Here is a 17,215-nt window from a genome sequence, read left to right as displayed (position 1 = left end):
GGGATCCGCACCTCCATTCAAAATATTTCTGGGGCCTGCAAATGAAAAAAGGTTGAAAACCACTGATCTAGCCTAGTGGAGAAGGTATCCACAGTAGACAGATTAGACTGTAAACTTTTCAGAGGAGGGACTGCCTTTTTGCTATGTGTTTTTATTTTGCCTACCACAGTGGGACCTTAATCTCTGATTGGAGCCCTTGGATGCTATTGCAGTAAAGATCATTAATAATGAATCATAACATCTACAATAGATGGTTCTTAAAATTAAGGACAGAGTTTAAAACCCTGCTGACACATTTATTTGACTTGGGTACTGTTATTACAGTAAAGCAGAAGTGCCTCTGAGATTAACCTGAAGGTAGAGCTAATGACATGACAACTTATAATAACTCTGCATTTTTTCAACAGAAAAAGCTATTTAGACAATCTCATGGATGAAAATGAGAAAGACAGGGCAAAGAGGTGAGCACTTTTTTTCTTTTATAACACTGTTCATTTTGTTGTGAACCTAAGATTTTATGTTGCTGCAAAAGCTGTTTTTTCCATCCTAATTAATCAAAAGGGAGAGAAAAATAAAGCCAAATACAACTTGAAACGCTGTTGAATCACAAAGCACTATTATCAGAATAAAAGCATTTTAATAGTGCTTCCTCTGAAAAATATCAGCAAGGCAAATACAAGGGTTATTTTTTCACATTACTGCATAGGATCAACCAAGAACCTACAGAACACTATTTCTGCCACAATACAACTGTCTAATCCACCATGTGTATAAAATATCCATGTTATCAGATAATCTTTTACGGAAAACACTTTGTAAAAGAAACACAGATTATTCTTTGAAAATAATGAGGTTTTCTTATTATGTTACTCAGTTTATACATGGGTAATTATCTGATAATGATTCTGGGAAAAAACAAAACAAAAAATGAATAATACTCTCAAATCACCTTATCACCAAAAATCAATAACATTATAAACCTTACTTCAGACCTAAACATAATCTCCTTTCATATGTGCTTGTAATGTATTGGGTTAAACCCCATTGAAGCTAGGCTAAATGATGGCGCAGTTAAATGCCCCTTTGGTTAGTAATCGTCAAAACAATAGAAGCCACCACCAAACACACAGATCCACTTGGCAAGACTGAGTCAGAAGCTAAGCCATGTAGGGTGAGGAGTTTACCGGGATTGATACAGCAAATGCAGGGGTTAAAGGATTGATTGATGGAGCTGTTGTGTATGTCTGTGTTTTGGGGGACAACAGGGGAAAACACTAGAGAGCAAGGGCAGAAAAACCAAGGGCACAATCAGAACAAGCACTGGGAATGTGGTCTTAAGAAAACATGAGCGAGAGTTTAGGGAAAGAAAAAAAAAAGCTAAGGGAGACAGCTTTTGAGCTGAATGCTGATTGGAAAAGGTGCCTGCTACTGTGACCAAAGACACTACTGTCTCTTGTTGTTTCATTCCTGCTGTGTTCAAGGAAAAAGGTCTTTGTACATTCTCTGTAAATAAACACTATTGCTTCAAAGAAACATCTGTGTTCCATCACCAGTTACTGCTCCTAACTGGAACAACCCACAAGACGCTGAATTTTTGGCTAATTGATTGGTTCTAAAGCGGTAACGTGCAATTAACTACGGTGGTAAAGGCACAGTTAATACATACACAGGAAATTGCTACTAACACTTTGTAGGGGTTGCCTTTTCAGGTAGAAAATCATGTGTTGCAGTAAAACTCCATAATAATTGGCTGGCACCAGGAGTGTCACAGAATCTGTTTGCTAGCAATTTTTTTGGAAGTGTGATCTGTACTGCAGCCAGTAGTTTATCTGGTGTAGAGGGAGCCTTAAGTTGCATGTATTTTTTTCCTTTGTTCTTTCTAATGAAAGTATTTCCAGTCTAGGCACAACTAGTTGGTCCAGGCTCATCTCTTTTGATTCTTTTCGTGCTTCTTCCCTCTTGCAACCTTTGTTCACTAATATAGGTCAGAACTCTCTGCAGCCCCGCTCAACTGTGCTCCTTTGCTTCTTTTCTAATTCATGCATGCTCGAGATACAGAAGCCCACTGTTTGATACCAGAAGCAATGTGCTGACCTAACTGCTGCAACCACTTAGGACTGCAAGGAATGTCTTCTGAGGCAAAGGGCCTATCAAAGTTTTCCCAAAGCCACTGTGCCAACACTCTTCACAAGGGACTTAATGCACGAGAGTTGCTAAACATAGTATTATTAATGCACGCTACAAAGAACCACAATGTAAGGATGTGCCTAACCATCTGTAAATAATGTAGACATCTGTGAATGGAGGAGGAGGATGAAGGGAATGGATGCCGCATGCCACATTATATCATGAAAAAGGTGTCTTTGGAGATGGTATATTGTTGTACCAGTTATATTAGACCAATAAAAACCAGCAGGATCTTATTAAAGGGGACAAGGCAAAGATGCCGCATTTATTATGATAACAATTTATGACTAATAACTAATATCTTAATTCTTATACGCACACATTATACCTATTACCTATACACACACATTCACATTATACCTAATACCCACACACACACACACACACACACACACACACACACACACACACACACACACACACACACACACACATTCATCAGGTGTTCTGCAGCTGCTGCATAGTTACTAGTCCTGATACACACACATTATACCTAATACCTATATACACACACACACACACACATCCATCAGATGTTCTGCAGCTGCTGCATAGTTACCAGTCCTGAAGATAGCTTAAGTTCATGGCTTGATTTTGCAGCTTGGGTTCGTAGCTTGTGGCAGCTAACTGGCCAGGAAAGCTGGGCACAAGGCTGAGCTGGATCTCTGTTGGGCAGGCACCGATGTTCTTCCATGTTGGCAGCAGAATGTTACCCAGAGTTTCTCATCTCACCCTTCTTTTTTATAGGCTTTTAGTTTGGATTCAAAGTCTATAGGTCTTGCTGTGTCACGCTGCCTCTGGGTTTAGATTGATCATCCATCAATTGCAGGCGTGACTTTCAGCCTTGAACCTGGCTTAGAATTCCTTCTGTTGTTCTGTTGTCCTTTTCTTTTTAGGGTGGATTCTTCTTACTTTGTTTAGGGCTGTTGTCTAGGTCTTCAGCCGTTGGTATTTGAACTTTATCTCATCAGGACAGGTTGGGGCTGGAGATTGATTCCATCATTCATACATACCTCATTCACACATCTAAACTAAACTAATAAGATTACAGCAGGGTTTGCAAAAATGAAGGTTGGAGGAAGCTTTTACAAAATGGAGTGAGTGTTTTAAAATGGGGTTTGAATTACAATATGGAACAGAAGTTACAGTATAGGCAAGTGTAGTGAATGGTGAACAGAAGTTACATTAATAAAGTGAACAACTGAAAACAATTTCATTTATCAGTTCTACAATATCACAGCTGAAAGTTTCATGCAAAGTATCAAGAATTATAACACTGCTGGATTGCGGGAGTGGGGAATGAAGCAAAGGAGAGAATAGAGGGAGGAATTCCAGATTTAACTGTCACTACCAATTCACACACTTAGGTCCAAATTACTTTTATGATGCATGCAAGGCAACCATTCAAAAAGGGGGTTAGCAAGCAACATACACACAGAACGGACATAGGAAAACACACATCTTAAATAGTGGTAGTTATTACCATCTGCTGACATTTTAATGCCTCTTTTTTTTTTTTTTAGAAGGAGAATTTTTGGTAATGCACAGGGACAAGCTTTTGTTAATATTTACTCAGAATCAAAATTCCATTCGGACATTGTATCTTTTTCCCATCAGCATATGCCATATTGCTTTGAAGATAACAAGGAGGTACATAAGCAGGACTAATGGTATGGATTGTGCAATTGGAATTTGCTTCCTTCAATAGTTTGATATAGTTTGTGTCGATGCGCTGCTCTGCAAGAGCTTTCAACACTGCATTGATCTCTATGCTGTTGAGCGCTCTATGCTGTCAAACACTGCACTACAGATATAACCTTGTTTGATACTCCCGGTCACATCCCAGTTAAGAAAGATGTGGAACAAGGAGACACGGTTTCACCAAAACTTTTCACAGCCTGCCTTAAAATGGTAATGAGGCAAATGAATTGGAAGGATGGAATCAACATCAACAGAGAACAGTTAAATCATCTCAGATTTGCGGACCATATTGGGTTGATCACCGAAAACTATATCAAACTACAGAAAATGCTGCAAGAACTCAACACAAAAAGCAGCCAAATTGGACTGAAAATTAACCGCTCCAAAACTAAATTTATGCATTCTGGTACCTTACCAAAAGTCCAAATAACAATCAAGGGAGAACAAATAGAAGAAATTGAGCAAATATGTCTATTTGGGGCAAGGAATTAACGTGCGCCACGATCAGGAAGGTGAATTCTTGCGAAGAAAGAAAGCTAGTTGGTGTGCATTCAGTTCTATCAAGGATGTCCTCCATGGAAAAATCAACAAGGCAACATGCGGCAGCCTCTTCAACTCAACAGTACTGTCAGCAGTGTTGTACAGCAGCGAAACATGGGCACTGATGAAGACAGAGGAGCAGCAACTGTCTGTCATGGAGAGGGCGATGGAAAGAAGAATTCTGGGAATTTAAATGTGAGACTGAGTCCCCAATGAAGTGATCAGACAGCAGAGTGGAGTGCAGGATGTCGTTGTTGAGAGCAAGCACAGTAAAATGTGATGAGCTAGGCATATAATGAGGCTCACTGACAATCGATGGACTGCAGCTGTTGCTGAATGATACCCACAGGAACTGAAATGACCACTTGGCCAACCTCCAAAGAGAAGGGAAGATTTTATTGTGAAAAGACATGGCTGCACATGGAGAAGAAAGGCCAGGATACGAGATGAATGGAAGACTTGTTGTGACTGGCGCAATCTGTACGAGGACTGAACGACTGATCCATCAATGTGATCAAGGTGAATGGTATGAAATTAAGATAAGGGCAACTTCAGCAGAGTATCAGGGATAGTGCCCTAATAGTGAGATTTACTAGACTATGGAATAAACTTCCAAGGGAAATGATGGAACCTGCATTGTTCAAGACATTTAAAACTGGACTGAACAAAGCACTAGCAAATATAGAATCCTGCATAGGCAAAGGGATAGATTAGACGACCTAATAAGGTTTTCTGTTTTCTTCTTTTAACGATTCTACTCTGTTTATTGATTTGGATCTTGGTAGAATTATTTCCACTACAGAAGTTTTCAGATTTCCTTTGTGAATAAAATGTCAAGTGTTAAAAATAGGTACTTTCTGGTTTCTGTCAAAACATCTTTTACTTTCTGGGCAAGCAACACATACTGTATATATGATTGGGGAGTTTCAGTTTTTGAAGGAATGGGAGCCTTTAAGCTGACACGGGCTGAGGATTGAATTACATGAAAATAAAATGTTGGTTTTCTTTAAATCTACTTGAATTGTTCGGAAATATGATGAAGATGGATTCAGATCTTGTCCCAACAGTCTTCTGCACATGTAACAGGAGTATACTTAAATCAGATAGACAGCATTCACCTAACCTTTTGTGGTCAAAGCTGTAAAATAACCAAAGATTGGCTTCTTTCCAGCGCATCTCAAAGAGTATTCAGGCCAGAGAGCAAGACAAACAAAAATTACCCCCTACCCTGTCACGGGTAACATATGAAGACTCCACTGTGATATCTCTGCTGAAAATGCTTATTGCCATATTGGTCCTTAGAGGAATGTCCGAGTTGGGTTAAATTCTATTCTTATTTACAACAATGTATGCCCCGGTTTCTTCATTAACTGCAGTGGTATTGCTGGATTGACGCTGGTGTTATGTTTAGAAGAAGTTGGCGTGTTAATTATTAAATCCTGTCTATTTCTAACCAGATTTTTAGCTTATTATACATTTAAGCCAAGTAAATCATAGCCTATGATGTTCTTGTTTGCCTGGAACCTTTCAATGGAGTAAGCAGAAGTTCTGGCATATTTTATAGTTCATTTTTTGCCTGGTCATATAAGCCTAGGAGAGACCCTCCTAGAAAACTGTCCATTAACATACATAAAAAAATGTTCATACTCAGAGACCAAAGGTGCACTGAAGAATACAATTCTTAGTTTACAGATTAGTGTACAATAAATAAAAATTAAAATACAGCTACTGAGCAGATTGTTAGAAACAGTAATAGTAGCATTACAGTAGTGCAGTGGTCCCCAACGCGGTGCCCGTGAGCACCATGGCGCCCGCTGGGGCATCTATGTGTGCCTGCACACTGTCCAGCGGACAAGCATCTGCCAAAATGCTGCCGAGAAGCAGCATCCCCCAGAGGCGTCGCTGCTGAAATGCCACTGATTTTTGGCAGCATTTCGGTGGCGACACCTCTGGATGCTGCTGCTTGTCGGTGGCATTTCGACGGCGATGCCTATTGACATTGCGGCTTCTAGGCAGCATTTCTGTGGATGCTCGTCCGCTGGCCCCGGTTCTCGATGGCTCGTCGTCTGGTGCCCGCCAGATGAAAAAGGTTTGGGACCACTGCAATAGTGCCTAAAAGCCTCAGATGAAATTGGAGCCCCATTGTTCTACTGTACAAACACATAAAAAGAGACAGTCCCTGCCCCAGAGATGCTGGAATCAGGAGTTTCGGGGGTGCTGCCGCAACCCTTGGCTTGAAGTGGTTTCCACTGTATGGAGTTTACAGTTTGGTTCAATGGCTCTCAGCACCCTCACTATAAAAATTGTTCCAGTTCCCCTGCCCTGAAGAATTTACATTTTAAATAGACAAGACACATAAAGGGAGTAGTATTATTCCCATTTTACAGATAGAGAATTGAGGCACAATGAAATTAAGTGATTTACCCAATGGCACATATAGAATCCGTGACAAAACTGGGACTTGAACCTAGAATCACAGTCCAGTGACTAAACCACAAGACCAACTTTCCTTTCTACAGTTAAACTTGTGCAGAGTGATTAGAAACTGCCATAGTTTTTTTTACTTCTTTATCTAACCAAGAAATAATTTAGGATACCTAAGTGTTTTGATCAGCCCAAAAGTTTGAGCATTATAAATTGTTTTCTGGGCCAACAAAATATGTTGCCATATTATTTACCTTGTCTACTTACAATCTTCCTTTACTGAAAGTACCTCAGCATAGAATGCATGAATTTTGAGTACACACACACATATGAATGAAAACCTGTGCTCACAAGACAAGCTTTATCATTTGCCAGAAAACAAGGACATGAAATTCCTCCACATCTTGTCCTGCTGCTGGAGTGATGGGGGAAGACAGAAGAGCCAACATGTGCTCACTAAGTGAGTGCAGGAATAAGATAATAAAGTCAGAAAGCATGGATAGCTCAGTGGTTTGCACATTGGCCTGCTAAACCAGGTAGGGAGCTCAATCCTTGAGGGAGTCATTTAGAGATCTGGAGCAAAAATGTGTCTGGGAATTGGTCCTGATTTGAGCAGGAGGTTGGACTAGATGACCTCCTGAAGCCCCTTCTGACCCTAAGATTCTATGACAGTGAGAAAGGCCAGTTCTTAGATGCTTATTTAGCTTTGCCTGGTGCCAGCCATCAGTGTTCACACACTGATGCATAGAGAGTTTATTTTATAAATAACATGTCACAAGAAGAATATGTAATGATTACTATTTCTAGGTCCATTCATTTTTTTTTTCATACTTATAGGGCTTCCCGTAACAAGTCTGAAAAGAAGAGACGTGACCAATTCAATGTTCTCATCAAAGAGCTCAGCTCCATGCTTCCAGGCAACACCCGTAAAATGGACAAAACTACAGTGCTTGAAAAAGTCATTGGCTTTCTGCAGAAACACAATGGTAAAAATTGCTGAACCTATCCATGCACAGTCAAACTGTACCAAATCCTTGTTACTCCAGTGATGGTCAGAGTGGCTCAAGTGGTTAAAAATTTCATAGTAAGATTTTTTCCAAGTCATAGTTTGTGCCGAGAAAACTTAAGGGTACCATGCAACTCAAATCAGTCTCCTCAGCTGCTCCTTGGTACAGAGTAGTACTTATCCTACTTGCTCTGTAGTATAATGCCTGTTCAGACCTGATGGGCTTGCGCAAGACTGCCTTTCTTGATCACAATGCTTCTTTTGGTTGTTGGGATCAAGTGAATGAAGCCAGTCAGTCCTCTGACATTCTAAGGCAGAGGATGTGTGCCTCCCTAGCTGACTGAATATCAGGCAGCCAGGGAAGAAATGCAAAGGGCACAGAGCTCTGAAGTGGACCTGTGAGCTAAGCAGGAGAGGGACTTGTGCTCTTATCAAAACCTTAGTCCCAGATTTGGACCTTAGCGTCCAAAATATGGGGGTTAGCATGAAAACCTCCAAGCTTAGTTACCAGCTTGGACCTGGTACTTGCTGCCACCACCCAAAAAATTAGAGTGTTTTTGGGCACTCTGGTCCCACTGAAAAACCTTCCCTGGGGACCCCAAGACCCAAATCCCTTGAGTCTCACAACAAAGGGAAATAATCCTTTTTCCCTCCCCCCCTCCAGGTGCTCCTGGAGAGATACACAGACACAAGCTCTGTGAATCCAAACAGAGTGACTCCCCCTCTCCATTCCCGGTCCTGGAACAAAAAGGACTTTCCTATTCCCCCAGAGGGAATGCAAAATCAGGCTAGCCACTTCAACACACACAGATCTCCCCTGATTTCTTCCTCCCACCAATTCCCTGGTGAGTACAGACTCAATTTCCCTGAAGTAAAGAAAACTCCAACAGATCTTAAAAGAAAGCTTTATATAAAAAGAAAGAAAAAATACAAATGGTCTCTCTGTATTAAGATGACACAATACTGGGCAATTTCTTAAAAGAATATTGAATAAACAGCCTTATTCAAAAAGAATACAAATCAAAGCACTCCAGCACTTATATTCATGCAAATACCAAAGAAAAGAAACCATATAACTTACTATCTGATCTCTTTGTCCTTACACTTAGAAACAAAAGATTAGAAAGCAGAACTACTTCTCCAAAGCTCAGAGAAAGCAGGCAGTCAGAAAACAAAGACCCCAGACATACAATTCCCTCCACCCAAAGTTGACAAAATCCGGTTTCCTGATTGGTCCTCTGGTCAGGTGCTCCAGGTGAAAGAAACATTAACCCTTAGCTATCTGTTTATGACACGCCCCCCAAATTGCAGACAGTGGGGAAGCTCACTGGCGGCGATTTCCTTCTAGAACTTGAAAATAAACAGATTAATACAACACATGCACCTTTACATATACTACTAAGTATATAACTAACAGACTTTTACATTTTAAGAACACTTTTTAACTACTGGATTCTGGGAAACTCTCACGGGAGAGTGCATCAGCAACTTTGTTAGAAGCTCCTGTGATGTGTTGAATTTCAAAATCAAAATCTTGGAGAGCTAAACTCCAACGAAGAAGTTTCTTGTTGTTCCCCTTGGCAGTATGAAGCCACTTTAGTGCAGCATGGTCAGTTTGTAGTTTGAACTGCCGTCCCCAAACATATGGGCGTAGCTTTTCCAGGGCGTACACAATGGCATAGCATTCCTTTTCACTGACTGACCAGTGACTTTCCCTCTCAGACAGTTTCTTGCTGAGAAACACGACAGGATGGAAGTTGTGATCTGTTGCTTCCTGCATGAGCACTGCTCCTATACCACGCTCAGATGCATCCGTGGTTACTAGGAATGGCTTATCAAAGTCCGGGGCCCTGAGCACAGGGTCAGACATGAGCGTTGCCTTAAGCTCGGTAAAGGCTTTTTGACACTCATCAGTCCACTTAACGGCATTTGGCTGGGTCTTTTTGGTTAGGTCGGTCAATGGGGCAGCGATTTGGCTGTAGTGTGGTACAAATCGCCTGTAGTATCCGGCCAAGCCTAAGAAGGATTGGACCTGTTTCTTTGACCTTGGGACAGGCCACTTTTGGATAGCATCCACCTTGGCCTGTAGGGGGTTTATGGTTCCTCAACCCACCTGGTGCCCCAGGTAAGTCACTCTGTTTTGGCCTATTTGACACTTTTTGGCCTTAACAGTTAGTCCTGCCTGCCTGATGCGCTCAAAGACCTTTTCCAGGTGGAGTAGGTGTTCGGGCCAGGAGTCTGAAAAAATGGCCACATCATCGAGGTAGGCAACTGCAAATTCTCCCAGTCCAGCTAGTAGACCATCTACCAGCCTCTGGAAGGTGGCGGGTGCATTTCGAAGGCCGAAAGGAAGGACATTGAATTCATACACCCCCGCATGGGTGACGAATGCTGACCTCTCCTTGGCAGGTTCATCTAGCGGTACTTGCCAGTACCCCTTGGTTAAGTCTATTGTAGAGATGAAGTGGGCACGTCCCAACTTCTCCAATAGCTCATCGGTGCGTGGCATTGGATAGTTGTCCGGACGAGTTACCGCATTTAGCTTACGGTAGTCCACGCAAAAGCGTATTTCCCCATCTGGTTTGGGTACCAGAACCACTGGAGATGCCCATGCACTGGTAGATGAGCGGATTATACCCATCTGTAGCATGTTCTGGATCTCCCGTTCTATAGCAGCTTGGGCATGAGGAGACACCCGGTAGGGTGGGGTTCTGATTGGGTGAGCATTACCTGTATCAATGGAGTGGTATGCCCGTTCAGTCCGTCCTGGGGTGGCTGAGAACAATGGGGCGAAGCTAGTGCACAGCTCCTTAATTTGTTGCCGCTGCAGACGTTCCAGGGTGGTTGAGAGGTTCACCTCTTCCACGCCACCGTCTTTTTTCCCGTCGTAGTAGACACCGTCAGGCCACTCAGCCTCATCTCCCTGGACTGTAAACTGACAAACCTGTAAGTCTCTGGAATAGAAAGGCTTGAGAGAATTAACATGGTACACTTTAGGCTTTAGGGAGGAATTGGGAAATGCTATGAGGTAGTTTACAGCTCCCAGGCGCTCTTGGACCGTGAATGGCCCTTCCCATGATGCTTCCATCTTATGGGCCTGTTGCGCCTTCAAGACCATAACCTGGTCTCCTACCTTGAAAGAACGTTCTCTGGCATGTCTGTCATACCAGGCCTTTTGCTCTTCCTGAGCATCCTTTAGGTTCTCTCTAGCAAGGGCTAAAGAGTGTTGGAGGGTGCTTTGTAGGTTGCTTACAAAGTCCAGAATGTTAGTTCCTGGAGAAGGCGTAAACCCCTCCCATTGCTGCTTCACCAACTGTAATGGCCCCTTAACCTCGTGACCATACACAAGTTCAAATGGTGAAACCCCTAAACTGGGATGTGGTACAGCCCTGTAGGCAAACAGCAACTGCTGCAACACTAGGTCCTAATTATTGGAGAATTAGTTGATGAATTTTCGTATCATGGCCCCCAAAGTTCCATTGAACCTTTCCACCAGGCCATTGGTTTGATGGTGGTACGGGGTGGCAACCAAGTGATTCACCCCATGAGTTTCCCACAGTTTTTCCATGGTCCCTGCCAGGAAATTAGACCCTGAATCTGTAAGGATGTCGGAGGGCCAACCTACCCTGGCAAAGATGTCTGTTAGGGCCAGGCACACAGTGTTAGCCCTGGTGTTGCCTAGAGCTACTGCTTCTGGCCATCGCGTAGCAAAGTCCACTAAAGTCAGTACGTACTGCTTTCCTCTGGGCGTCTTTTTTGGGAAAGGGCCCAGAATATCCACAGCTACTCGCTGAAATGGGACCTCAATTATGGAGAGTGGCTGGAGAGGGGCCTTGACCTGGTCTTGAGGCTTACCCACTCTTTGGCATACCTCACAAGACCGGACATACTTGGCAACATCCTTGCCCATCCCCTCCCAGTGGAAGGACTTCCCCAACCGGTCCTTGGTTCTGTTCACCCCAGCATGGCCACTGGGATGATCATGGGCTAAGCTTAAGAGCTTCCCCCGGTACTTAGTTGGAACCACCAACTGTTTTTGCGGCTGCCATTCTTCCCAGTGTCCACCAGAAAGAATTTCCTTGTATAAAAGTCCTTGGTCTATAACAAACCGGGATCGATTAGAAGAGCTGAGAGGCGGTGGGGTGCTCCGTGCCGCCACCCAAGCTTTCTGAAGGCTGTCATCTGCTTCTTGCTCAGTCTGGAACTGTTCCCTTGAGGCTGGGGTCACCAGTTCTTCCTCAGACTGTGGACTTGGGCTTGGTCCCTCTGGAAGCGATGTAAGTGATGGGGTTGTTTCCGTTGCTGGTGAACTGCTCTCCGCTGGTGCACCTGAGGTATTTCAGGCTCTGGCGGAGCCTTTTGGGTATGGCTGTCTGTTGCTTCTGCCAGTTTTGGCTCGCTGGCGCCCTCTGGCGTTGAGTTTGAAGATGTGGTTGCACTTGTTGGTGCTGGTTGCTGTTCCAGTTCCGGGCCTGGGACTGGAGATGCTGTGGCTGTTTCAGTGGTAGGCATGGAATCCGGGTCCACTACCTCTGTCTGGGTCTCAGGTAACACAGACGGGGCCTCTGTGGACGGCTCAGGAACAGGAATGGGTCTGGAAGCTTGCCTGGTTTGGCTACGTGTAACCATTCCCACTCTCTTGGCCCGCCTCACCTGGTTGGCCAAGTCTTCCCCCAGTAGCATGGGGATAGGATAATTGTCATAGACTGCAAAAGTCCACATTCCTGACCAGCCTTTGTACTGGACAGGCAGTTGAGCTGTAGGCAAGTCTACAGCTTGTGACATGAAGGGGTAAATAGTAACTTTGGCCTTTGGGTTGATGAATTTGGGGTCAACGAAGGATTGGTGGATAGCTGACACTTGTGCCCCCGTGTCTCTCCACGCAGTAAGCTTCTTTCCGCCCACTCTCAAATTTTCCCTTCGCTCCAAGGGTATTTGAGAGGCATCCGGGCCTGGGGATCTTTGGTGTGATGGTGGTGTAATGAATTGCACTCGCATGGTGTTCTTGGGACAGTTGGCCTTGATATGTCCCAGTTCATTACACTTAAAGCATCTTCCATCTGATGGGTCACTGGGCCGAGGTGAGTTACTGGAGACTGGTGAGGTGGAAGGGTAGGGTGTTTGTGGCTTTACTTGGGTGGTATGTGGGGTCTTTGGCTGTCCTCAGTTGTAGGGTTTATGGTCTGTGTGCCCCCTGGGGTAATCGTTCCCCTTGACAGTAGCTTTCTTGCTTTCTGCCAGTTCCATCCATTTGGCTCCAATCTCCCCCGCCTCAGCGATATCTTTGGGATTTCCATCTTGTATGTACCGTGTGATGTCTTCAGGAACACCATCCAAGAACTGCTCCATTTGTATGAGGAGGTTCAGTTCTTCCAAGGTTTGAATGTTGTTTCCTGTTATCCAGGCCTCATAGTTTTTTGCAATGTAGTCGGCGTGTTTGGGAAATGACACCTCTGGTTTCCACTTTTGGGTTCTGAAGCGCCGACGGGCATGATCTGGGGTTATCCCCATCCTGTATCTGGCCTTGGATTGAAAAAGTTTATAGTCATTCATTTGCTGCTTAGGCATTTCAGCTGCCACCTCTGCTAAAGGTCCACTGAGTTGTGGCCTTAATTCTACCATGTACTGGTCTTCGGGGATGCTGTACCCAAGACAGGCTCTTTCAAAATTTTCCAAGAAGGCCTCGGTGTCATCACCTGCCTTGTAGGTGGGAAATTTCCTGTGCTGTGGAGCAATAATTGGCGCCGGGTTGTTAGGGTTGGCTGGCACATGCAGCCCAGCTTTTGCCAAGTCCAGTTCATGCTTTCTCTGTTTTTCCTTCTCTTCATCTTCTTTTTGTTGTTTTTCCATTTCTCGGCGGTGGGCCACCTCTTCTTCTTCTAGTTTTCTTTTGTGTGCTGCCTCTAAGGCCGCCTGTTCTCTTTGGAAGGCTGCCAGTTTGATGCTTTCTTCCTTTTCTGTTAGCTCCAGTTGTTGCCTGTGTTCAGCTTCTTTGAATTGGCCTTCAGCCTCCATTTTTGTCTTGGTAGACATGGTTCCTGTTTTCTTGTGTTGGGGTGCCCTCCGGTGTTTCTCTTCTGAACTGCAGGCTGTGTTGCCTCCTGAAGTCTGCCTAGCAACAGTGCCTTTAGCTAATCTTCAATGTTAAGTAAACCTGAAAAACCACTTTATTTGCATTTATATAGTGCTGGTATGACTCTCAATGGGAGTGCTACTGTGTGACAAAAGACTCGTGATAGCCCTTAACGACTTCTTGCTTAACATGCAAGCCACAAACTGCCAGAGAGAGCAGAGAAAAAAAATTCTCTCTGGTTCCCTTTTAAAACCAAACTGTTTCTTTCTGCTAAAAAGCCCTTAGCAGAGAAAAGAAAAATATAATATTCCTACTGGCTTCTGGATTCTGTCTATATCCCACCACTGCTACACCATATCATAACCTTAGTCCCAGATTTGGACCTTAGCGTCCAAAATATGGGGGTTAGCATGAAAACCTTCAAGCTTAGTTACCAGCTTGGACCTGGTACTTGCTGCCACCACCCAAAAAATTAGAGTGTTTTGGGGCACTCTGGTCCCACTGAAAAACCTTCCCTGGGGACCCCAAGACCCAAATCCCTTGAGTCTCACAACAAAGGGAAATAATCCTTTTTCCCTCCCCCCCTCCAGGTGCTCTTGGAGAGATACACAGACACAAGCTCTGTGAATCCAAACAGAGTGACTCCCCCTCTCCGTTCCCGGTCCTGGAACAAAAAGGACTTTCCTATTCCCCCAGAGGGAATGCAAAATCAGGCTAGCCACTTCAACACACACAGATCTCCCCTGATTTCTTCCTCCCACCAATTCCCTGGTGAGTACAGACTCAATTTCCCTGAAGTAAAGAAAACTCCAACAGGTCTTAAAAGAAAGCTTTATATAAAAAGAAAGAAAAAATACAAATGGTCTCTCTGTATTAAGATGACACAACACAGGGCAATTTCTTAAAAGAATATTGAATAAACAGCCTTATTCAAAAAGAATACAAATCAAAGCACTCCAGCACTTATATTCATGCAAATACCAAAGAAAAGAAACCATATAACTTACTATCTGATCTCTTTGTCCTTACACTTAGAAACAAAAGATTAGAAAGCAGAACTACTTCTCCAAAGCTCAGAGAAAGCAGGCAGTCAGAAAACAAAGACCCCAGACACACAATTCCCTCCACCCAAAGTTGACAAAATCCGGTTTCCTGATTGGTCCTCTGGTCAGGTGCTCCAGGTGAAAGAGACATTAACCCTTAGCTATCTGTTTATGACAGCTCTGAACAAAAAGGTGATCAGGAGGGAAAGAGGAAGTTCCCTTCACCTGGCACCAACAGACTTCGGACTGGAGGGGGAAAATATTCTTCTTAGCTTCTCTAAAAGTAGATGTAGGGAGCCAGTCTATTCCCTCCTGGGGTATTGTGAAAGGGGGCTGTGTCATAAACAGATACCTAAGGGTTAATGTCTCTTACACCTGGGAAGAAGTAACCTGAAACACCTGACCAGAGGACCAATCAGGAAACCAGACTTTTTCAAATCTGGGTGGAGGGAAGTTTGTGTCTGAGTTCTTTGTCTTGAATCTGTCTCTCTCTCAGCTATGAGAGGATTTCTGTCTCTTGCTTTCTAATCTTCTGTTTCCAAGTTGTAAGTACAAATATAATAAGACAGTAAGGTTTATATGGTTTTCTTTTGTATTTACATGTGTGTAGTTGCTGGAATGTTTTGAATTGTATTCTTTTTGAATAAGGCTGTTTATTCATATTTCTTTTAAGCAATTGACCCTGTATTTGTCACCTTAATACAGAGAGACCATTTTTATGTACTTTTTCTTTCTTTTTATGTAAAGCTTTCTTTTTAAGACCTATTGGAGTTTTTCTTCAGTGGGGAACTCCAGGGAATTGAGTCTGTGCTCACCAGGGAATTGGTGGGAGGAAGAAGTCAGGGGGAAATCTGGGTGTGTTAGATTTACTAGCCTGACTTTGCATTCCCTCTGGTGAGGGGGGAAGAGAGATTAGCTCTCGGTAATTCTGTTTTCCAGGACTGGGAATGGGGAGGGTGTAGTCCCTCTGTTTAGATTCACGGAGCTTGCTTCTGTGTATCTCTCCAGGAACCCAGGGAGGGAACACCTGGAAGGGAGAAGGGGGGGGGAAATGGTTTATTCCCCTTTGTTATAAGACTCAAGGAATTTGGGTCTTGGGGTCCCCAGGGAAGGTTGTTGGGGGGACCAGAGTGCCCCATAACACTCTAATTTTTTGGGTGGTGGCAGCTTTACCAGGTCCAAGCTGGTAACTAAGCTTGGAGGTTTTCATGCTAACCCCCATATTTTGGACGCCAAGGTCCAAATCTGGGAATAGGTTATGACAGGCTGTGACTCCTGCACACTGTGGGCCCTGATTATGAAAAAGAATCAGCTACTGAGAATAGGGGATAGAGGAGTTATCATATGAGAAGTTTGCCTGTGTGCCTCTGCACATTCCTGGTGTAGAGCTGGTGGGTTTGGAGTGTGGTTGTTTTCCCTGGATAAGCCAACCTGCTGGTAAGCCAGCATCCATAGTCTTGTCTCTCCTAGGTCTCAGTTTCTACTTCATCATGCTCACTACACCTTTTAACAGATGAAAATCCATCAGGGATTCTTTTTAAAAAAAAATTGGAGGGAGCGAAGGCTCAAGGTTGCAAATTTAAATAATTTTCTATACAGAAAATATCTTAAAGAAAGATGACACGTCATTCTTTCTGGCTTTAAAATATTGATCATTGTTTCTGTGGCACTTGGATCCATGTGCCATCACATCAAGCAGGCTGAAGGATGGCGAAAGGAGGGGAGCTCAGAACTAATGTGTGTATAGTGTAGTACAATGGGAAATTCTGACAGTAAGGGCCAAATTTTTAAAATTGGTTTAATAAATTTTATTCACAAATATTTGCTTGCATAAATTTGGGGGACTTCTAGCCAATGTGCACAAGCAAATACCAGTTTTTCATTTGCATAACATGTAGGTGCAATTTTAGTTTGATTTTGAGGCCATTTGCAAATTTGACATAGAAACGTACAATAAAGACAGCTGCTGAATAGTGGTGATGGCCAGAAATTTATTTTAAAATATATCTGAAGGGTGAATGTTTATTCTCATAAAAACGTGTCAGCTCTACCATTATATCTCAGTACTGATCTCTAATCCTTGCTGTTCCCTTGGGGGCCACTGAGCAAAAACTATAAATGTGCTGAATTGTACCACTCTTCTGTGATGAAGAAATACAAAAGTGTCACAGCACACTATTACTGAAAAATTGCTTACTTTCTCATTTTTACCATATAATTATAAAATAAATCAATTGGAAT

General features: G+C 43.3%; 1 protein-coding gene across 5 annotated transcripts in view; it reads left to right on the top strand.

Annotated features, from left to right (window-relative positions):
- The window catches only part of NPAS2 (neuronal PAS domain protein 2), a 153,201-nt gene that overhangs the window by 58,233 nt on the left and 77,753 nt on the right, over positions 1-17,215 (top strand). The window contains exons 1-2 of one of the 5 annotated variants that reach the window (XM_030570259.1): positions 408-461; positions 7,690-7,838. The exons of 1 other annotated variant lie outside the window; for it this stretch is intronic. In XM_030570259.1, the coding sequence (XP_030426119.1) occupies positions 430-461; positions 7,690-7,838 (181 nt within the window). In that variant the 5' untranslated portion in view covers positions 408-429. Of the gene's footprint in view, positions 1-404; positions 462-4,821; positions 4,948-7,689; positions 7,839-17,215 lie in introns of those variants that run through there. 3 more of the 5 variants (XM_030570223.1, XM_030570232.1, XM_030570240.1) reach the window with 3 other exon arrangements.

Source organism: Gopherus evgoodei, chromosome 1 (genome assembly GCF_007399415.2).
Source record: "Gopherus evgoodei ecotype Sinaloan lineage chromosome 1, rGopEvg1_v1.p, whole genome shotgun sequence".
In the NCBI taxonomy this organism is placed as follows: Eukaryota; Metazoa; Chordata; order Testudines; family Testudinidae; genus Gopherus; species Gopherus evgoodei.
This window is presented reverse-complemented; position numbering and strand designations above follow the sequence as displayed.